Genomic DNA, 23687 nt, shown 5'->3' with positions numbered 1-23687 from the left:
AAGACCAATTGAATCTTATATATTTTTTATAAATAAGAAATTAAAATATACTCAAATATTCATAACAGCTTTTAAAATAGTTAGGTTATAATTATTAACTAACGAAAATCCTAAATAAATGCTGCAAATCACCCCAAAGACTTCTGCTACTGCAGACATTGACAACAGGGTTAACAGCGAGATGGAAATTCGATGAGTTTCATCAACCCACATCTCTGCATCTTTGAAACAGAACCTGCACACCAAACAGAGCTTCCCTTGTTCCCACAGCCTTTACAAAACCAAATTGATTGGGTGAAATTTGCTCTTCACATATGTTATAAATTCTTTTGTGAATGACTTTTAAAAACACTTCAAGCATGTTACTCATCAAACTTAATGTTTGGAAGTCTCCACAGGCTTTTGCACTTGACTTCTTTGGAATTGCAATGAACTCTGACTCCAACCATTGATTTGGGATTTTTCCTGTTGAGTATATGTGGTTGACAATGTTGGTTATTGTCTTCATATTTTCTTCATCCATTAACTTCAACAATTCAATGGATATTTCATCCGATCCCGTTGCCTTTCCATCCTCCATCTGCTTCATGGCCGCCTTCACCTCTTCCAATAGAATTTTCGGTCCAGTGTCATCTTCAAAGACAGGCTGCTGTGCTCTGAGGTCATGGAATAAATCCTTTAAATATTGCTCCCACACCTTCTTCCTCTCATCCTTATCAATCACCAAATTGCCGTGTACATCCGCTAACCGACCACTTTTGTTAAAAAAGAACTCCCCAGCCACTTCCTTTACTTTACGATGGACATTGAAGCTATCATAGTGACTTTGATATAGCTCTATCCCCTGACACTGTTCAACCTTTTCTCTCTCCTTGGCCTCCCTGATCTTTCTTCTAATGATAGTATGGATCCTTCTATACTCAACAAGATTGTCTTTGTGACTCTTCCTCAGTTCCATAAGTTCCAGTATCTCATCAGTCATCCATGACCTACATTTCCTTGGGTCCCTTCTTAGGTATTGATCTTTTATACCTTTCACTGTTTCCTTTACAATTGCAAGTCCCCCCTCCACACTCTCCAGATCTCCACCCACTCTCAATCTCTCATTCAAGTCATTCCTCACCATCTGCTGTACAACAGGATCCTTCAGTCTTCTGAGATCATAACTCTTCACCTTCCGGACTGTAACTCTCTCCAATCTCACCTTAAACCTGCCAACCAAAGGTGTGTGATCAGATTGGATATCTGCCCCAGGATATGTTTTGACAGATATACAACTGTTCCAAAATCTTCTATTGACCAGCAAAAAATCTATCTGATTTCTTACAATTCTTCCTGGTCTATCCATTGGTGATTTCCATGTGTACAGTCTTCTTGGGTGAAGTTTGAACCATGTATTCATCACAACCAACTGATTTGATTCAGCGAAAGTTTCTAATTCATCTCCACAAGTGTTTTGGTTACCCAGTCCAAAAGGCCCCACAGACTCGATGTTCTGCCCTCTCCCAGTTTAGCATTGAAGTCCCCCATGACAATTGTCAAATCATGTCTCTTGAGTTTCTCAATTATTTGGTTAATGCTGTTGGAGAACTCTTTGACTTCCTCATCTGTTCCATCAGTTGTTGGTGCATAGACCTGGATGATATTTATGTTGACTGGTTTTGCCTTGAGTTGCACCAGTATCACTCTTGATGAGACCGGGACAACATTGTCAACACATTTTGCAACTTCTTTTGTCATTATGAATCCAACTCCAAGTTCATGTCTTCCATCGTCTGTTCCGGAGTAGTAGACCTGGTGATCCTGGATGTTGAGTGAACCTGAGCCTGGCCATCGCATCTCACTCACTCCCATGATACTCAATTCCATGTGTGTCATCTCCTGTATTGCATTGTGAACTTTACCACCCTGACTCATGGTTTTTACGTTCCATGTGCCAATCCTGATTCCATTCTGGCACTTCAATCTTTCAGTTACACTTGAAACTGCTCCTCCCGGAGATCCGATTGAGGAGCTTACTCCGGAATTAAATTTCGCTGCAAGCTTAGCCATTAGATTCTACTAGGACTTATCCTGTGTGGATCTTTAATGAGGTGCTCGTCCTTTCCTTTCTTCCTCATCTCTATGCCGTTGACCGCATTTTGCAGTTCATCTGCCTTTGGAGCCTGTTTCCAAACTCCAGGACAAAGGGGTGCCCTCTCTATTAGCTCGACCACCCGAAGCTGTTGTCTATTAATCTGCGCTAACCTTGGAACTGGCGAGGAAGTGGACTGTATATCTCGAGTGTAGAAGATACTGGTGATAACCTGTCTTCATGTGTAGGCCTATATGATATTGTACATATATCATGAAATGGAACGAGGTAATTGCATTCAACTCGAACGCCATGAAACAGGAGAAACGGAACAAAACGTTGTTGACTTCTCGAGCATGCTTCTTGAAGTGCTGGGTTGAAAGATAAACGGGGAGGATGAAGGAGGGGTGAGGGAGAGAGGTTATCTTGCCTCTTTGTGAGAGGGGAAGGGGAGGAAAGCACAAACTAATCAACCTGCAATCAAGGCTGCCAATCCTCTGTGAATCCACCATCTCTGCCCGCCTTGGAATGCCCCATTTCCAAGAACATAAACTAAAAAAAACTAAAATTTAAAAGTGAAAGAAAAACAAAACAACATGCACTGAATGGTAGAAAAGGAAAAACAAAGGGAAAAAGAAATAGGAAAGGAAAACGGAAAACTTGGTGTGTGGGTTAAACTAATAGGGAAGTATGGGGGCAAGTTTCCTAACTGGCCTAACATACTCACCAGAGTTTGTTTTCACGTGAGCTGAGCGCACAACACCCTTAGCATCACTCAAGATTTGGGTGACTCTACCTAACGGGTATGATAAGGGTGATGAATTGTCCTCTCTAATCCATACTAATTGCATTCAACTCAAATGCCACAGAACAGGAGAAACGGAACGAAATGTTGTTGACTTCTCGAGCACGCTTCTTGAAGTGCTGGGTTGAAAGATAAATGGGGAGGATGAAGGAGGGGTGAGGGAGAGAGGTTATTTTGCCTCTTTGGGAGAGGGGGAAGGGGAGGAAAGCACAAACTAATCAACCTGCAATCAAGGCTGCCGATCCTCCGTGAATCCACCAGTAAGTTAGGGAAGATAAAAAATAGACTATGTGGAGTCATTAATTCTAATATCAATCTGCCTTTTATCTCAGTGAGTTTTGGGAATAACAAAAAACCTATACCTGCATTAGTTGATTCTGGTTCCTCATATTCCTCTCTCAACTTGTTTCATGAATTAGCCAAGAGTTATGAGGTGAATTTCAATATATTTCACAAGAACATCTGTTGTTCTACTGCCAACTCTTCCAATATGATTATAAAAATCTGGTGTGGTGCACTCACACAACTTTTCTTGTCATTATGAAAATTGATCACCTAACACTCGTGTTCCTGCGCATCTCAAGTCTACTATTCAAGGATCTTAGCCAGCTGGTGACAGGACAATAATGATGGATACACACAAGATCTGCTATCTCTTCATAGTGAATGATTTAATAGAATCAACAGTAGTTGCCAACAGTTTGTAATTGAATAATCACATTTTCTTCAATTTCAAGCTCATTTTCAATTTTAGAAAATGTTACTGGACATTAATTGGAGAGATTATCATGCTCAATCTTTTCCACTCAAAATTTTTCGTTTAAATTATAACTGAGACCTGATAATTGGAAATCTAAAATCAAACTTTGCATAGATGGGGTGGAGCTCCTGAAATTTTTACAGATATGGGTCTTGTGGCAGTTGATATAGCTAATCAATGACTATTCTAGGTATAAATTTGATCAAAATCATTGGAGCCGTTTATGAGAAAATCGCAAAAAACCCTGTTTTTGACAAAATCTTTGCTATTTTAGCTGCCATCTTGAATTGCATTTGATCGAAATTGTTTGTGTCGGATCTTTATAGTGTAAGGACCTTAAATTCCAAATTATAAGGAGAAAGATTACAGGCTTGTTGTAGACTACAGGTGTCTGAATCAGAACATAGAGTTGATCTCCGGACCTATTGGACATTTAGATACTTCCTTCCACCATTTTTCTAAAGCTAATTATTTTCCCACCCTTAACTTGAATAATGCTTATGGACAGATTTTTCTTACTGAACATTCTAAGAAATTCACTGCTTTCATAACTCCTTTTGCACTTTATCAATACAAGAGAATTCCAATCTTCTGGGGCTCAGCTACTTTCCAGTCCTATGGAGAGAATATTTGATGACCTTAGATTTAGAAACCTAAGGATATCTCATCTGTTTGGATATCCAAGCTCCTTGTATATTCTATAGAATGATCAGTTCTTTTGGAGTTTTTGAGAATTCGACCTTGACCTTGACCTTGACCTTGGACCTTTGTTAGGTTAGGTTTTTTTGTGCGCCAGACTCCTCATTTTATATCTACTAACCAAGATTGCCAAAATTCACTGAATAATTTCAAGTGAAAACTAAAAAGATAAAAATATCAACACTTTTGAAAATGCACTAAAAAGTAGAAAATAGCTCTTTTGATCACACTTGGTGAAAAAAATTTTACTTTATATCCCTGGAAAAAATTTCTAATTACAAGTCAAACGATAAAATATATGGCTCAAACTTAGCGAAGCTTGGTACCCCGATATTGAAGCTTAATCAAGTTTAAGCCACAATTTTTATTGTTTGACTTCCCAGGTAGCACAGAAACGTTGAAATAACGTTAGAAACACGTTATACCTTAACGTTGAAAAGACGTTGAAATTCAACGTTGAAAACACAAAAAAATGTCCGCCGTTTCCACATTATTTTCAACGTTGAATAATAGTTGAAAAAACATTGTAACAACCATTATTTTCAAAAAGCACGTCGTGACAACCATTATTTTCAACTATAAATAGACGTTGAAAGCATGTCGTGACAACCATCATTTTCAACTATAAATAGACGTTGAATTAGCCATACTTTTGAACCGTTACCTTATCAATTACATGGTAATATTTCTAAAATCATTTGAAAAGAGATGAAAATACGAAATCATATTTCCATTTATTTACATATGATTTCATGTAACAGAAATATTACCGTGCAATGCGGTACATTGGTAAGGTGACATTAAAAACACACAATAAAAACCATATTCATCTCTTTTCTGTATAGGACTACTTTTTATGGAAATAGGAAGAAAAATAAAAATCTCAGTACCCTTTTTGAATTATTTAATCATTATTTAAATGATTCAAAAAGGGTACTGAGATTTTTATTTTTCTTTCTATTTCCATATTCAATTTTGATCCACAAAAATTAGTATGATGAAAGTTTGTTTTAAAAACTGAGATGGTTACAACCAAATTACCATGGTAATTTAATATACCTACTCTGCCAAGTCAAAAACATTTTATGTCTCTAAGAAACATAACTTAAAACTATTATTTCAAGAATTCAGCAGTTCAAGAGTAGAGGTCTCTTTGAAGGAGACTGGATAAATAAGGAAAGATGGCGTGCGAGAAGTGACACAACTGAAGTTGCAAAAACTCGCTATATATATGTATATATAATTCAGCAGTTGTTTAAAAATCTTGAATTTTTAGTATGATAATTTCATCTGTGATGAGCAAAAATAGCTCAATTCTTTCTAGCAAATAATATAGATCATCTAAATTTTTACTTGACATTTATGGCAGTTTTAAACTATGCCAATTGGCAAAACAATAATTGTCTTCTTAAACCGTCAGCTTATGTTGTCAATCAGATTTTATTTAGCCATTCCTAGATGATGGTTTTAGAATTGAAAGATTCAATTGATACTTTACACCAGCTGTACATTTCAGAAGACAATATTATTGTCTTGCCAATTGGCATCGTATAAACCCGCCTATATTCTAGTTTTCAGGTATGATGATAGTTTGTGATTTATGCAATAGACAAACAAATATTTTATTACAGTGTTTCAATAGAAAGGAACTTTCAAAATAACTTTCCACTTTCATTTCATAATACTTTTTAATTAGGTACTGACAAAATTAGATTGTTCTTTTTCTCCACTGAAAATACTCTGACTGTCGCATATTTTAACCAATCCTCAATAGCGTCTTCAATTTGGGTCTCAATGTCCACAGTCGACCCACAAGATTTTTTGATAAAATCTGAAACATAAGGTAATATAAATTTTCATGAGAAATTCTATAAATATGAAGGCAGATGAAATTTTGCCACCACATAGGGGTTATTATTTGATACAGATGTTGCATGGTTGAAAGGGAATTGCTTTTAACAACAAGTACAGCAATTTTTCTCAAGTGCACATCTAATATTTTTTTATACACATTGATATTTTGAATCACAAGGCGAGGTGATGACTGTTTTTTTAGATAAAAATAGTTGTATGCAGATATTTCAACCATTTTTTATTGGCCTACTAAATTTTGTAAACCTACACCAAAAGTTTAAAATCGCAATGGAATTAATCAAAAATATCCTTGACATATGGGTTGTAAACATGCATAAATTAATTGAGAGTTTAATTTTTAAATGAACAAGTTCAAGCTAAATTTCGTCACCATGGAATGACGATATTTGGAAAATGTAATAATATATATGAGCTTAACTCCGGACACCCGTTTTCAATTTCTTGGATCACCGAGTTAATTACTGAACTTGTTAAAAGCAATCACTTTGATGTTAGCCTACATAGACTATTAATTTATGAGTGCCATAGCAACAGACTTTCATTGTTTGCAGGTTAAATTGGGTTATGTTTGGCAAAAATTTATATTTTTTATTATATTAAGTTTGATTGAATTTCTCAACACAAGCAGTCCTGTGACAAAAACAATACATAGATATAACATAATGCAAATATTTGTGCAGAAATCATAGTAATTGTAATTTATTTGGAAGTTAAGTAGTAGACTACATGTACAATACTTAAAACCAAGCTCATTGTATTATATTAATTTTTAATATATTAAATTAGAGCCCTCTAATTTAACAATAAAACCTAACCCTAACCTCAAATGTAAACATGTGTGAATAACACACAATATTTGCTTTCAAGTTTAGACCATAAATCACCGAACAATCTCATTTTTTAAATAAAAATAATAAATTGAATCAACCTACCAAGTCAAAGTGGAATGGGTAGACACTTCTAAAAGAGTTCACAGATTCATCAACGTGATGAGAATTCAAACATGAAATGGTGTATTTGATGAGAGTTGCTAGATCCGTTTTTGTATAAGGACTACTGTAGCGCTGTGAGTGGTGGAATTGGAAGCTCGTTTTCAACGTGTTTTCAATGAGAGAGCAACCGTTTAAAACAATGTTGCATTTAAAACGTTGAAAAATTCAACCACTAACGGTTATTCAACCTCAAAATTTCAATGTTGGAAACACGCAGGTGTGCTACCTGGGTTGTAATTAGAATTTTTTCTCAGGGATATGAAGTGAATTTTTTTTAAACAAGAGTAATAAAAAAGCTATTTTCTTCTTTTTAGTGCATTTTTAAAAAAGCCCAATCAGCAAAATCAACTTGAATCGAAATCAAAACAAGCTCATTTTGTCAAACGTGAGGGCTTGATTCAAGATTTCATTCGCATGCGTTTTGCTCGAAATGAGTTAAATTCAAGAGTCCGTTAATACATCGTTCAAGCCAGTTTCGAGCTCGAAATGCAGGCTCTAATCAGGCTGGTGCTGCGAGCTAAAATCAAGGTCGCGTTGCGAGCCTGATTCAGGCCCGAGATGCACGGTCGAATCAGGATTGAGATGCGCAGTCTTGACTCAGGCTTGAAACGCATGCTGGATGCAATCCCCCCATTCAAGGCCACCTGGCACACCTTTCACGAAATGCAAGCTCGATTCTATTGTGATTCTAGATCAATCAGAGTCTGATTCAAGCTGGATGTTTAGAGTGAATCAATCCTGATTCAAGGCCAGTGCAATCCAATATCAATGCTTAATCATAATTCAAATTTCATCCAGAATTTGAAATAAATCTGTAATTCTTATTATTCATGATTCAATTATTCTTCCAAACTAATGCTCCAATCTTACTATTACCTTAATACTCTATTTCTATACTCAGATATATATAGATATATATAGATGAATTCTATAATATATATATATATATATATATATATATATATATATATATATATATATATATCGACTATAATATATATATACCATATAGATTTCATCTATATATAGAATGTATGGATGTCCACTGAGTATAGAAATAGAGTATTAAGGCAATAGTAAGATTGGAGCATTAGTTTGGAAGAATAATTAAATCATGAATAATAAGAATTACAGATTTATTTCAAATTCTGGATGAAATTTGAATTATGATTAAGCATTGATATTGGATTGCACTAGCCTTGAATCAGATTATTAATATATATTTTATATTTTTAATATTATTCAAATTGTAATATTCCTTAAAATTCTCCTGTGAATGGCAAATTACTTATTCATTCTCTCCTGTCAGGGCAGTCTATAAACTGTCTCTGTAGCTGTATTGATTGAGTCGAGATCGACCTCTGCCAACCAATAACAGCTTGCAGACTGTCCTGAGAGGGAGCAGTGCATGAGTCACTCGCCATTCCATGAATTAATTAAATCAAATCTGCTCTAGTTCAAACAGCCCTCTATGCTTGCAACACCTCAAATGGATTACAGTTCATATACATCTGAGTAACACAATATTATTACTTTGAATATCTATTAAAATATTAAATATTATATATTAATATCTATATTAGTTTATTTTCTTTAAAGCTTAATTTCAGAGTATATCTATATGAGCGAAAAATGTAAATAAGAAAACATTATTTTCAATAAAATGCAATGATTTTTATTAAATATTACAAAAATTGAACTTTCAATTTATAACTAATTATATATTTTTACTTTGAACTGCTATCGTCCTCGATTTGAGCTTCATGAGGGGTAGTTTCTCTGCTCTTGGTCCTGTAAAATATGAAATGTACAGTTTAGTGGGATAACTTAATAGGTTATTATGAGTAAAATATAAAATTTCTCGGTAATCAATTCTCAGAATGCTGATTATGTAGCTTAAAAACTTTTATAAGTTGGAGACTGATATACATACTGTAACTTTCAGGATAAGTTATTGGTCAAATACTCTACCTTTTGACACACATAAATGAATTTCAACCCCTCATAAGTGGTTGACTTAGACCTTCATAAGGACATCTCATTTACATTATTTATGACAGTTTGGCACACTGTCAAACGAGAGAATAAGGGGAGCATTTCGGGAGCATCTTTTGAAATGAAATGTAAAAAGTACCAAACAGATTACTAAATAAATAATCAGTTTTTCAATGTGTTCCGTTATTCATCAAAAAAGTGTTGTTTTAAGTTTTATTACTTTTATCAATCATTTCTATAAAAACTAAAACTTCAATCAGCCGCCATTTTTGATAAAAGTATCATAGAACATTTTTATTAATGTCATCATTCTTGTTTTAAAAAGGCCTTTAAAATTATGTACCACACAATGGGTGTTTACATTTTAAATATTTGAGTTACAACCCCTCATTTCTTCAAAAACTAAAACTTCAATCAGCCGCCATTTTGGATACAAGTATCATACATCATTATTATTGATGTCATCTTTCTTGTTTTAAAAAGACCTTTAAAATGATTAACCACACAATGGGTGTTTACATTTTAAATATCCCAGTTACAACCCCCAAGTAAACCCCTTATGTGGGGTTGGAACTCAGTTGTACATTAAAAGGTAGAGTATTCTATCAATAACTTATCCTGAAAGTTACAGTATTATATCTACAACAGTCTCCAAATTATTGAAGGGTTCCCATACATATGACTCACTCTGTATATGTGCATTTGTATCGTTGAATTTCAAAGGTTGTTGAAAAACTGTGTTTGAAGGAGGTTCCGTCTTTGGGTAGCAGTGATTGGACATTGGTTGTAAAAAGGCAAACATGTAGAAGAAATTTGAAAAGAGTATTGGGAGCAAGCGGTGAAGTGTACGAAACGATGAGTTCTTCTTTGATTCAAGTAACTGATTTGCAATTTCTCCACATGTATTGGGACTAATAATTTATTATTCCATACTTTCATAGAAGAAATCCTTTTTGACATGATTGTTTTATTCACAAATAAGTTTATTGAATGGTCTATTTTCATTTCACAACATATTGGACAATTTTCTATCTGTAAGTCAAATATTTTCTTGGATTTTCATTTTTATACTTTGAAAACATGATCAATAATAATAATTTACTAATGATGAATTTTGTGTATGTATTTATGTATGTCATTGGCCTTTGATGATACTGCTATTTCCTTATAATTGAAAAAAAATGGGTTGGTTCAGGTGGTTTACACTCAAGAATAGTATAATAGTAGGTTGCCTTGATCACATAAGATGCGTGGAGAACGCAGCCTGCTATGGTGTCACGTCATGCTGCGACCTCTCGCCCTGGCTTAACATGCATTCAAATGTAAAAATGCCAAACTTTGAGCCCTCATAGCAAATCAACCATCAACTTTACGTAGAAGTGATTGACATCAAAATGTTCAGCATTTTATCCCCTTTGAAACAATATCAAACTAATTTTCAGTAAAAATCCTATAAATGTTACCGGCGAGTCTAAAACAAATCGTTTGAACACACAATTTGATTTGATAATACCATTTCAAATACGTTTTCTATTAGTTTTTTCTGCATCGTTTTAGTTTTTTCTCTTAAACAGATTCTATTCTCATTTAGAAATTTTATCCTTATGAAGTCTGTGGAAAGAACTAACAGCTTCTTTAGGAATTTCAGGATATTAACGTTATTTTATCAACAACTCCTGAAACATAGCAATGCGAACCCATCAACGGTGGCCTAGCTTATCACAAAAATAAACAGTCTAGATAAGCCCTCAGAATATATGAACATCATTTAAACATTATAAAGATTTTTATTTTATCCTAATTCTGATAAAAATAGATAATCATGACTTTTAATGACTTTAATGCTGTCATTTCATCAAAAAATAAAGCGCATTACACTACTGTACTGTAAAGGGCACGCCACACCAAGCTCGCTACCGCGGCGGTAGCGAAGTTTTAAAAATCGCTAGCCATGTAGAAATAGAAATAGAAATAGAAATATATTTATTAGCCGATAAATACTTAAAATAGTACAGTGGGCCATGTCACATATAAACATCTCAATATAAAAAAAAAAAAAATACAGGTTACAACATACCTATAAACATCAATCAATAATTATAACACAACAATTCTCGTAATTATATAAATATATCAGTCAGCTTGGAAGAAATAATTTATAACATCACAAGGGAGATCAAAGAACTCTCCAACACTGTACAGTGGGTTCTCTAAAAGCATCCTTTTCACTTTTGTTTTGAAAACAGATATACTCAGATTCCTGGAACACAGCGGTAATCTATTGAAAGCTCTTATTGATAAAACGTCAGATTGACACTGCAACTTTCTCAATCTTACATAGGGAACATCCAAATAATTACTCTGTCTAGTGTCGTGCCTATGCATTTCTGATCTACACTTCAAAGTATGCAACTCATTTTTTACTTTTATCAGAAGAAGCATAACATACAAACTGAACACTGTCATAATATGTTGTGATTTAAAAAGAGGACGACAATGCGCATAGTAGTCTGAACCAGTCATTATTCTTAGTACTTTTTTTTGGAGTAATAGAATTCTTCCCACATTAGCTGCCCCTCCCCAGAGAATAAGCCCGTACATCATTACACTCTGGAAAAACCCAAAGTATGAAATCTTCAAATACTGATGAGGAACAAGATTTTTCAGTCGTCTTAACAGAAACACCACCCTGCTGAGTCGTCCACACACCCAATCAATGTGACTTGTCCAAGTTAGCTTGGAATCCAACATTATACCAAGGAGTTTAACGGTTTCAATTTCATTCGTCACGTTTCTCAGATTAAAAATCATTGTCTGCGTTTTCGCTTCATTCAAAGAAAGGTAATTAGCCTGGAACCAAGCCGATACATTCTCATAGGCATTGCTCATCTGGGTCCTCAGCAATTCCAAATCAACATTACTGGAGAACAATGATGTGTCATCAGCGTAGCTTACAATCTGGTTTTCCATGTATAAAGAAATATCATTCACCATTATGATAAACAATAATGGGCCGAGTACCGAGCCCTGTGGAACCCCATACTCTATATCACGCGCATGAGAAAAACAACCATCCACACTAACTGTCTGCTTGCGATCCGTCAAATAAGACATCAAAAGCCGATTAACTGAACCCCCAACACCATAGTAAGAAAGTTTCGACAACAATATACTGTGGTCAACAATATCGAACGCTTTACTGAGGTCACACATGGTCACACCTGCAAACCCTTTCTTTTCAAAGCTATTGAGAACATTTGTAACAATTTTGTTACATGTATTCAGGTTGAGCGCACCACACCGAGTTCGCTACCGCGGTGGTAGTAATGCGCACTACCACCTACGACCGCCTGCTAGGCGATTCAACAAAAGTTAGTACGGCGGACAAAGCGAGCTCAGTGTGGCGCGCTCAACCTGAATACATGGCAGGCGATTCGAAGAGGTAGCGCAGTGCTGAGTGCTGTAGTCACGCCCTCCCACCACTACTAGACTCACTACTCGGAGACTACCGCTAGCGGACGTTTTTCGGTGTGGCGTGCTCAACCGAGAAAACTACCACCCGCGGTACTACCTCGGCGGTACTGGCGAGCTTGGTGTGGCGAGTCCTTAAGGTAATTGAATAATTTCATGAATAATTAATGTTATATTATTTGAAGTTATAGTTTGTTGAACTATTTAAATTATAATTAAGATCTATTCTTGCTTTACACAAGTGTTTTTGCATTCATAAGTATCCCATGGACACATTGAAATAAAAAATATCATACTACCGTGAATAATATATGGTATTTCATTTGTAAATTTGTGTCCCATGAAAATAATCAATAAAATATACTAATAATCGTCAATAATAATAATAATACTGCACTGAGCAGAAACAAAAACACAATACAAGAGCAACGTGTTGGCACTACGCTTTCCAGTAGACAACTGAAATAATTATTAGTAACCAGACAGTTCAACGTTCTAAAAATAACTTGTAACCATGGTGAACAGTTCCATGATTTCGCTAAATTGGTTCTAGGTATATGTCAATTGATAAAGTCTTAAACAAATATCATTAATACAAATGCTTGCAACTAGCATTCCGGGCGACGATACAACTATCAATTTTCACAAGCAATTGTCAAATAAGAAACAATCATTTTTAAATATTATTGGACGACCAGCATAAAATTAAATAAGTTCGCTTCATTTTGTCATATTATTGTTTAAAATAAGTCCAAAACAAATAAGTTACCAGCCTTTTCACAAATATGAATAGGTTTTACCGATTGAATATAGTATTAGATTCAAGGACTTTCTACACTTTTCGAAATGAATTAATGTTTTCAAAATACACATTGATGTGGAGCTTGTTTCTTTCTAAATTGAATAGCATATTCATATTTTTTATAAATACAGCGGTTTTTATGTGAGGAAGTGATATTTGACGCGGTGTTTTGTATGTAATTCTTATGGGAAGCCGGCGTTTGCCACGTAGGCTCATGCCATCTCATCCGCGTATGTAAACGCGATTGAGGCAACCTGCTATACACTATCCTTGGTTTACACTCACCATTCTATATAAAGACCGAGTGGCACATACATGTGTCACGAGTGAAAAAACCCTGAAATTTGAGAAACTTGAAGAATTTAACGATCTTCCAGAGTAATTCAAATTACTGTTAAGGAAATATTCATTTCAACAGGTGATATGATTTGGAATGTGTGGAGTATCCTGTATTAATTGACTGGTATATATGAAGTGAACCTAATTTTTTATTGGAAGGAGTTGATTAGTCATGTGGCACATATATGTTCCACCCAGGAGCGAATGTGCTATTCCTTAATAGTCGAATATATGACATTTTTGGTTATGTAAATATGGATGTTACTTATTTTTTTTGTATGTTAATTTTTATATGTTAGCAAGGTTAGCGTTTTAGGCAATATTTACACTGCACTGTAGTAGATAGCTGTATTTGTTTTTCAAACCATACCTGTAGGTATGTAAATAAAAACAGAAATTCAAGTACCCATTTTAAAATTGGCATATTTCTTTTAAGAAATAAAAATATTAGAATAATATTATTTTTATTTTTCTTTGATTTCTATTCTCAAGTATTATTCAAAAGTAGCCCTAAAGAAAAAAGACTATAGGTATGTTTTATCCCAGTAATGCATTCACACTAACTCACTCAAAGTTGCAACCATAGTAGTCCAGTCAATATAGGCATGAAAAAGAGGGCCTGCAAGTAATTTATATTTTATTTCTGATTTTTATACCTATATTTTTTTAAACATCAATGAAAATTAAACTTGAACTTTCAGCAGTAAAATTATAAAAACATTAAGGGACATATTATTCATTATAAGACTAGTTTTCTATAAAGTGAGAAGTTTTTAGCTCAAAAATTTCTAGTTTCATTCAAAATTTAGACTTTTTGAATAATTATTTATTTACTGTTCTGGATTTTTAATTTCAGATTCTAATAGTATCTATTAGATTCAAAATTTGCTCGTTTATCTGAGTATTGAAGAGTGTAAATTGTATTTTGAAAAGTGAAAGTGACATAACCAACATTTTGATTTGGACAGTATAGTATAAATTGGAAATGGGACAGTTTTGGGCATGAGCCTGTTGTGCCTTTCCTCATGTTAAGTATTTGTACACAATGTAAATAAATAACTGAATAACTAAATAATCAAAATTTGGGAATAAAATAGTTTTGGGCAAATCCTGCTATTCTTTCCAAATTATATTTATATGATTTGTGATTGTATCCACAAAAGGATAAATAAATTCAGAACCAACCAATATTTTCATGATAAATAATTGTCTTGTTCTATATAGATACAGAGTGGCCCAAAAACCTTGTATTTTCGATAAAATGGATATTTTCAGAAAATATTTTTTTAATAGTTCAACATTACTATGAAGAATCTATCCTCTAAATCTCGAGGATTTATATTTTACCGAATTTTAAATGTTCTGTCCCAAAAATTTAAACTTTAGGCTCTCATATCTCAAAAAGTAATGATCGGAAAAAATGTTTTCCTGAGAATACCTTTTCATTTTGTCATTTTGTCAGGTTGATGATATACAAACCGAAAAACCAAACTGAAAAATATCACCAGTATAAATTTTATTTTTAGCCTTTGCACAACCTTAAACCGACTCATCCGCGGTTCACACTTCTGCCAGTTCACTCATTCGTCAAACTTCTTGTAACATATCCAACATTATTGAGATTTATTGTGACTTAAGTCTCCAATATGGTTCTTTGGAAATTACTATACTAATTTGCAGCTTGTTTTACAATAAATTTTTGCTTCATATGAAATTAAAAATCTGAGCCTATTCAATTATTAAGTTATCATTTTAAAATTTTAGAACTGCTTTAGTGATTTTTGAATATATTTTAGGGAAGTTTGGTTGTAAAGGTTGTTTATGAGGTTGTAAAGTAAGTTGTTTATGAATGGTGAAAGAATTGATTCTTGAAGGAAATAGTATAGTGCAACTCACTGAAAATGGTTTCCATCAGATGTAGAAAAGAGTTTTAAATCTAAAACTATAGTTGGCAGCATATTCGTCTGTCATGGTGGATTTTGGTATATGCATCTGCAGTTCTATTCCCACCTTTGCCTGAAATCAAATGATACATTAAATGTATGAAAGCGATTTTCTAATTGAAAGGAATTTTATAAGTGATAGTAAATGATATAACAATAAACCAATACAAGAGAGTATTCAAGGACCTTACATAGTACTGAACTAATTATCAAATTGTAGCCTATCAATGAGAATGATTGCTTCTATTTACACTTTTATTTAAAGTATTTCTCAAGGGGGTGATTTTATACTGGTCATATTGGAATAAATATGGTTTAATCTAATCAAAATATTAAAAAAAAAATTAGTTCAAAATGTAACTATAGTCCCTAATAAATATAACTAATAATTAGTGGGTAGACCTATTATGGTGTTATGAATAGTTCTATTATTGTAACATTTTACAATAGCTTCTTTTATAATATTATGATATTATCATAACCATCCATGATATTAAATCAATCTATTATAATATTACTGAATCATATAATCACTAGCTTAAAATGTATTAAATCATGAAATTAAAACCACTAACTTAATAGTTTTTTTACAAGTTTGAAGTTAACCAACAATGGTAACAGTTTAATCAACTGTTAGACCCGCTTGCACAAAAGCCAGTTAAATTTTAACCGTGATTAACTTCACGAGAACCAATCAGAGAATGCGTTTTTGATAAAATGGCTTCTCTGATTGGCTCTCGTGGAATTAATCACGGTTAAAATTTAACCGGCTTTTGTGCAACCGGGCCTTAGTGTTTGAAAATGATAAACATTCAACTTATACACTAAAAATTGCAATTACTGTTATATTAGGGTTATTAATAGGGCCTGACATAAAATCTTAAAACTGCTCCAGTAATTCTGGAATATAGGCTATTGTAGGTAGCCTAAGTTTGTTTGTTAAGGTTACAAGTAAGTTTGTTTATGTATGTTGAAAAATTTGATTATTGAAGGAGATAGAGTGCAACTTACTGAAAATGGCTTTCATCAAATGTAGAGAGGAGAAGAACTTTTTTCAAATCTAATCCTTTGCATCATATTCATCTGTCATGGTGGATTTTAGTATAATATGTATCTGCAGTTCTATCTCACTCTATCTCAACCTGGACTAGATCTCCCACTACCAGCTCTTCCTCAATCTTCATCGTATTCACCATTAGGTGAATTATTCATCACCGTAACTCCACAGATCACAACATCTACATCTTATTGATGTGTTTAGTGAATTTTTTGAACTAGTGTTTTTAAATAGTGAAGGGAGCCGAACTGTCAAGGCATACAGGATGCACTCGAATCAAGAGACTTTTTCATTTAAGGTTAAGTTTTATCAGTTTCATCCCCATTTTCCTCGTCATGTGTCGTTATGAGGTCGGTTCCATGGTCTGCTGCTTCCATGATGCCTCTCACTGACACATCAGCTCACTCGCCCTCAAGTAGGTATGATTATTTCAATAATAGTAATAATGACGCAGGTATGTTTCTAGCAAATAAGCTCCACTCTTCCAAAATACTTTTCAAGGCTGCTCACCTTAACATCCAATCCCTCAGCTGCCACATTGATGAACTCAGAGCAATCTTCCGTTTTCAGGACTTCAATATAATTGGAATTCCCGAATCATTTTTGAAGCCTAGTATTTCATCAAATTTTGTTGCATTACCTGGATATAATCTTTTCCGGAATGATAGATTAAATAAAGCTTGTGGGGGTGTAGCAATTTATGTGAAAGATGGTATCAAAACAAAAGTTTTAATCACATCGAAACAAGAGTATTGTTCCAGACCAGAGTTTATGCTACTTGAATTATCCTCATCTAGTACTGATAAATTACTCGTTGGTATCTGTTATCACCCACCAAAAATAGGTCATTTTACAGATTTCGAAAGTGCCTTGCTTTCTCTTATGCCTTGTTATAGCCATATACTAGTTATGGGGGATATGAACACCGACTTGAACATGACAAATCGTAACTTTGATTACTTTCAACTGACTACTATTTTCCAATGCCTAAACATGACTATTTTACCTCTCGATCCAACTCATCATACTAATGTATCTGACACACTCATTGACCTTCTCATTGTTAGTGATCCTAACAAGGTTGTTCAAGCAGGCCAAATCCCAGTCCCAGCTATTTCTGGACATGATTTGATCTACTGTGTACTTTCCCATAAGATACCTAAGCCAGAACAGAAAATTCCCACACAGCACAAAAAGTTTAAAAAACGTTTAATAAATGTTTAAAATGTATAAATCCGATAAACGTTATGAAAACAACGTTTAATAAACGTTAGAAAAGTTTACTAAAATAAACGTTTACTCTATAAACGTTTAATAAACGTCTGGAATGTATAATACTGATAAACGTTATGAAAACAACGTTTGATAAACGTTAGAAATGTTTACTAAAAGAAACATTAGAAAGGTTGGTACAGTATGGAATTTTTACAGTAGGCCTACCTACCCAGTCAACACACTAAGTGAAAATCAAACATTTTTTTCAGAAGGTGTCTCCTCCCCCCCTAACCTTTGTAACTTAATCCCTAAAAATGTCTCAATTTAGGCTTTCTAACCAACAATTCTCAAGTGGAATTGAATTTCAACCCCTTTCTATCTTCTTCAAAAATCGTCTCCAACACACCGTTATCGAGATAAAAATAATGTTTTGCACCAATTATTAAGTCTGAAATTTTTGTAAGTTTTCCAAAAAAGTTCACTTCGGGCTTTTTGTTGATCAATTCGGGTTCAGAATTGCAATTCAAACATTTTTTGTCTTTTTCGAAAATCGTCTACAATGCACTGTTTACGATATAATTGATCTTTTGCGCTAAATCCAGAAGGACTTAGAATAAATTTTCCAAATGTTTAAGTTTCCCAAAAAAGTAAAAAAATGTATTTCTGATCAATAATTCGGATGCAGAATTGAATTTCAAACACTTTTTGTCTCTTGCGAAAATCGTCTACAACGCACTGTTGATTATATAATAGACCTTTTGCGCTAATTTTAATACAGATAGGGACTTAGAATAAATTTGACTGATTTTCAAGTTTCCCAAAAATGTTCGAAAAAGCAGTCTTTTATGACTAATTCGGCTGTAGAAGTGAATTTCCAGCACTTTTTTGGTATGCAAAAATCCCGTCAAACGTGCCGTTGACGGGCTACTGACGTTTAAAATTTTAAATAATTTGTAATTATTGATAAAAAATTTTGAAAAAATCAAAAAACATTTCTGTTTATATTATCAACATTGTCCTAGAATCTCAAATAATTCTAACCAAAATTGAATAAGTTATATCATTTTTTCATATTGGATTCCAGTTTATGCTTGAAAGAATGCCATTTATAAAATAACACACCAAGACTTTGAAATCATTTTCAAGTTTTCAATTCGAAATATGATAACCACTTTTATTATATTGATTCCAACAATATTTCAAGTGTCAATCACAAGCCACTTATGTGGCTTCACTTAATTATGCTTAATATTATGTCAATTATCCTAAAAACACGGAATCTATGAATTCTCCAATATTCAAATATCGCGCAAAATTGTATTCAAGCATGCGCAATGAAACTGCTCAACTCAAAGAAAATACCAAGTTACCAACGACCAACGGTAAGGTAACCCTAACCTCGCATTTTTAAAGCTGTGAGTGGAATTGTGGATGTGATGTGATCGTCTATTTTTGTTTTCTGTATCCGTTGAATGATTGAAAGGTAAGTTAAACATTTACAAATTATTTATTATATTATGTATTCATGTGTATGATACATTAAATTCACATTGTTACCCTTTATAGTTTTCTGTGATTGTGTTAGGCAAGCATAAAATTAACCTATGCTGAAAACGTTACCTTGTGGTATAGTCTCTATTATTTATTTAAAAAGTTGAAAAAATAAGTCGTATTATATTACCATCTTTCATAATATATCATCTTATTTAATATATTAAAAACATGAAGAACCTAATATTATAACCTATAAACTTGAGTGTTGATAGGAAATCACAATGGGTAATACCAATACGGCAAGGCAGAACATCCAAAAGGATCTCTCTGCCAATGAAAGCCATCTATGAATAAATAAATAAATTTAATAGGCCTATATTTCATTCTCAAAAATAGACTATGCTTTAATTAGTAGTCATCATCTACAAACTTTCAAGCTAAACTTTACTAAACCAGCCTAACTTGGGCTAAGTTACCGTACCAAGAACCTGCCTAGTTGGTTGTTGGTTGTTTTCAAAGTGGGCACATATGTTACTGTATTCTTATTCAATTTCTGACAAGAAAATTCTAAAATTATAATGCAGTACACACTTTTATTGCTAATTAGAAAAGAATAACTAAAATCAATCTTGAGTTACTCACATCAATGAGTTTAGTACCCGTACCTAATTCAAAGATCTGTGAATTCTTGATTTATAGACTAGGTTAGGTAGGCAGTTCAAAATGATACTCTAAAAACAGAAATTTATTTTAAACTAAAAAAAAGGTTTGAACTTTAGTTTAAACTTATACTGTGTAAACGGGCCTTCGTAATAGGCTATATCAGTGTTATTCTATGTTATTTGAAATTGATTTATTTTTCTTCACTAGAATCTTCAATGAGTTGACTTGTTCCCACAATCTTCCCCAACTTTTCTACACAGATCAAGTTCTTAGCATGAGTAGGTATATTTATTAAATACAGAGTGAGTCATATGTATGGGAGCCCTTCAATAAGTTGGAGAATGTTGTAGTTTTAGATATAAAAAGGGTGTTTACTGGAACCGCATGGTTTTAAAAAAGCCACAAATTTTAAATTTTGATCAAAAACTTTATTTTTTACACAATGTGTTCTACAAACTTTGAGAAAATTACAAGTTTCATGTTTGTAGAACACATTGTGTGAAAAAATAAAGTTTTTGTTCAAAATTTGAAAATTTGTGGCTTTTTAAAACCATGCGGTTCCCAGTGAACACCTTTTTTTGTAAATTTCAGGATTTGCAATGTTATTCTACCTTTTGACATATTTATAACTGAATCCCAACCCCTCGTAAGGGGATGACTTAGGGATTGTATCTCGAATATTTTAAATGTAAACACCAATTGTGTGATACATCATTTTAAAGACCTCTTTAAAACAAGAAAGATGACATCAATAAAAATGCTCTATGATACTTTCATACAAAATGAATAGAGTATAGAGTATAACTACTAAATGAGTACTACTAAATGATACTAATTGAGTATAGAGTATCCTGAAAGTTACAGTAATATCCACAATAGTCTCAAAGTTATTGAATGGTTCCCAATACATATGACTCAAACTGTATATATATATTCATATATAATATCCCATCTCAAACTCATCTTAATCACATCTCTACTAACTTCAATCCCACTAAATTTTTCTTCTGGAAAAATATATATAAATTACATGGCAGTTTTCAATTTAAATATTATTGTTTTTCACAGTGGGTTATAAATTTTTGTTTTCAGGTGCAGTGTGGAACATCAAGTCTACTTCCAGTGCCCCAAATGAAGAAATCCATATAATAATCCAAAATTGGTTTTGATTCTCCAAAGACCATGATGGAGGTCGAGAAAAACGGAGAAATGATCCAGCAACCAATCACATGTAACTAGGCCAAGTGCCAATAAGTAATTTTTAGAGAATCTCAAACATCCATAATCTTTTTGTAATAATTTTACAATATACAAACTTTTCATGCATTTAATATTCACTTTCTTTATTTCACACTACAGAGAGACTGTATAATAACACTGTGGCCATTTGTTCTCTCAGCATTTTGATTGCTGGCTAGCTTTTTCAAATCCACCAAACTTTTACCATAATTTAGCCTTCTCAAACAAATGGCCAAATTGTGATTATAGTCTCTTTATTCTATACTAAATAAGCCTCTCTGTCACATTTAGTTCATGTTCTATACAGCTAGTGCTTCTACTAAAACAAAACCAATTTTTACTTTCCTTGCCCTATTACCATAGGTAAGGGAAGTATTGCTATCCAAAAAAAATTAAGGTACCCCAATTTATGAATTTCTCTATACGTTTCAAGGTTCCCTGAGTCCAAAAAAGTGGTTTTGGGTATTGGTATGTGTGTATGAGTGTCTGTGTACACGATATCTCATCTCCCAATTAACGGAATGACTTGAAATTTGGAACTTAAGGTCTTTACAATATAAGGATCCGACACAAACTATTTCTATCAAATTTAATTCAAGATGACGACTAAAATGGCAAAAATGTTGTCAAAAACAGGGTTTTCGCGATTTTCTCGTGAACGTCTCTAACGATTCTGATTAAACTTATACCTAAAATAGACATTGTTAAGCTCTATCAACAGCCACAAGTCCCATATCTTTGAAAATTTCAGGAGTTCCGCCTCATCTATGCAAAGTTTGATTTCAGATTCTCAATTATCAGGCTTCAAATACTATTTTAACAAAAAAATTCAAGTGGAAAAGATTGAGCATGAAAATCTATACAATTAATGTTCAGTAACATTTTCACCTAAAATTGAAAATAAGTTCCAAATTCGAGAAAATGTGATTATTTCAATTGCAAACTGTTGACAACTGTTGATTCTATTAAATCATTCACTATGGAGAGATAGCAGACCTCTTGTGTCTCCAGCGTTATTGGCCTGTCACCAGCTGGCTCAGATCTTTGAATAGTAGACTTGAGATGCGCGTGAACACTACCGTCTGGCTATCATTTTTCATAACGGCAAGGAAAGTTGTGTGAGTGCGCCACACCAGATTTTTTGAAATGTCAATACTGTATCTATTGCAATTTTTATTGGTATTCCAATTACAGTCAACATTTTTGTTTGAATGTATACATAACTTTTGTATATTCAGTTTTTAAAATTAAAAAGTGGTTGGATGTAGTGTGATAAGCAGTTTATAAAAGTGTTTTACTGTAACATGGTAATGAAAAAATATTTATTTCGTATTTCATCATTCAATATAATATATAATAGTTTTATGTTCTGTTTCTTACAGACATAGAATATTTTTGAGATTTTAGCTATACAATGGCAGAGTATATTAAATTACCATGGTAATGTGGTTGTAACCATCTCAGTTTTTTAAACAACTTTCATCATAATAACTTTTGTGGATCAAAATTGAAGTAATATGGTTTTTATTGTGTTTTTATTTCACCTTACCAATGTACCGCATTGCACGGTAATATTTCTGTTACATGAAATCATATGTAAATAAATGGAAATATGATTTCGTATTTTCATCTCTTTCCAATGATTTTAGAAATATTATCATGTAATTAATAAGGTACCGGTTAAAAAGTATGGCTAATTCAACGTCTGTTGATAGTTGAAGATAATGGTTACCACGATGTTTTTTCAACTATTATTCAACGTTGAAAATAATGTGGAAACGACGGACATTTTTTCGTGTTTTCAACGTTAAGGTATTACGTGTTTCTAACTTTATTTCAACGTTTCTGTGCTACCTGGGAAAGAATCGAATGCTTAACTAATGGTTGATTATAATGTTCATCAAAACGTTTATTGAAATGTTGACTGTAATGTTTATCAAAACGTTGATATAATGTTTATCAAAACGTTGATATAATGTTTATCAAAACGTTGATATAACGTTTATTGAAAGTTGACTATAATGTTTATCAAAACGTTGATATAACGTTTATCGAAATGTTGAATACAACGTTTAAATAAATGTTTATTAAACGTAAAGGTCAGTACCAAACTAAAGGTTGAATAAACGTTTAGAAAACGTTATGGCCAACAACATACAAGACTCTAATTCACTTTGGCAGGGAATAAAAGAATTCGGGCTTGGCAAACAGAAACCGAATCCACAAATAGACTTACCATTGAACAATATAAATGACCATTTCGT

At 33.2% G+C, this 23687-nt stretch overlaps 2 protein-coding genes and 1 long non-coding RNA gene across 3 annotated transcripts; all 3 read right to left on the bottom strand.

Annotated features, from left to right (window-relative positions):
* Nucleotides 1-202: 202 nt before the first annotated feature.
* Nucleotides 203-1348, bottom strand: LOC120352831. Its single transcript, XM_039435115.1, has one exon. The coding sequence runs from the start codon at nt 1346-1348 to the stop codon at nt 203-205; it is 1146 nt and encodes a 381-aa protein (XP_039291049.1).
* Nucleotides 1349-1434: 86 nt separating this feature from the next.
* LOC120352830 (craniofacial development protein 2-like) lies at nt 1435-2052 on the bottom strand. Its single transcript, XM_039435114.1, has one exon. It carries the CDS (start codon nt 2050-2052, stop codon nt 1435-1437), a length of 618 nt encoding a protein of 205 aa, XP_039291048.1.
* Nucleotides 2053-8882: 6830 nt separating this feature from the next.
* On the bottom strand, nt 8883-16880 carry LOC120352696. Its single transcript, XR_005572033.1, has 3 exons — nt 16767-16880; nt 15709-15828; nt 8883-8996 (listed from the first exon to the last, which is right to left on the bottom strand). It is a non-coding gene; the product is annotated as an uncharacterized LOC120352696 (long non-coding RNA).
* Nucleotides 16881-23687: the final 6807 nt, after the last annotated feature.

The sequence above is a fragment of the Nilaparvata lugens genome, chromosome 8 (assembly GCF_014356525.2).
Source record: "Nilaparvata lugens isolate BPH chromosome 8, ASM1435652v1, whole genome shotgun sequence".
Taxonomy (NCBI): domain Eukaryota; kingdom Metazoa; phylum Arthropoda; class Insecta; order Hemiptera; family Delphacidae; genus Nilaparvata; species Nilaparvata lugens.
Note: the sequence above shows the minus strand (reverse complement) of the source record. Positions and strands in the feature narration are given on the sequence as shown.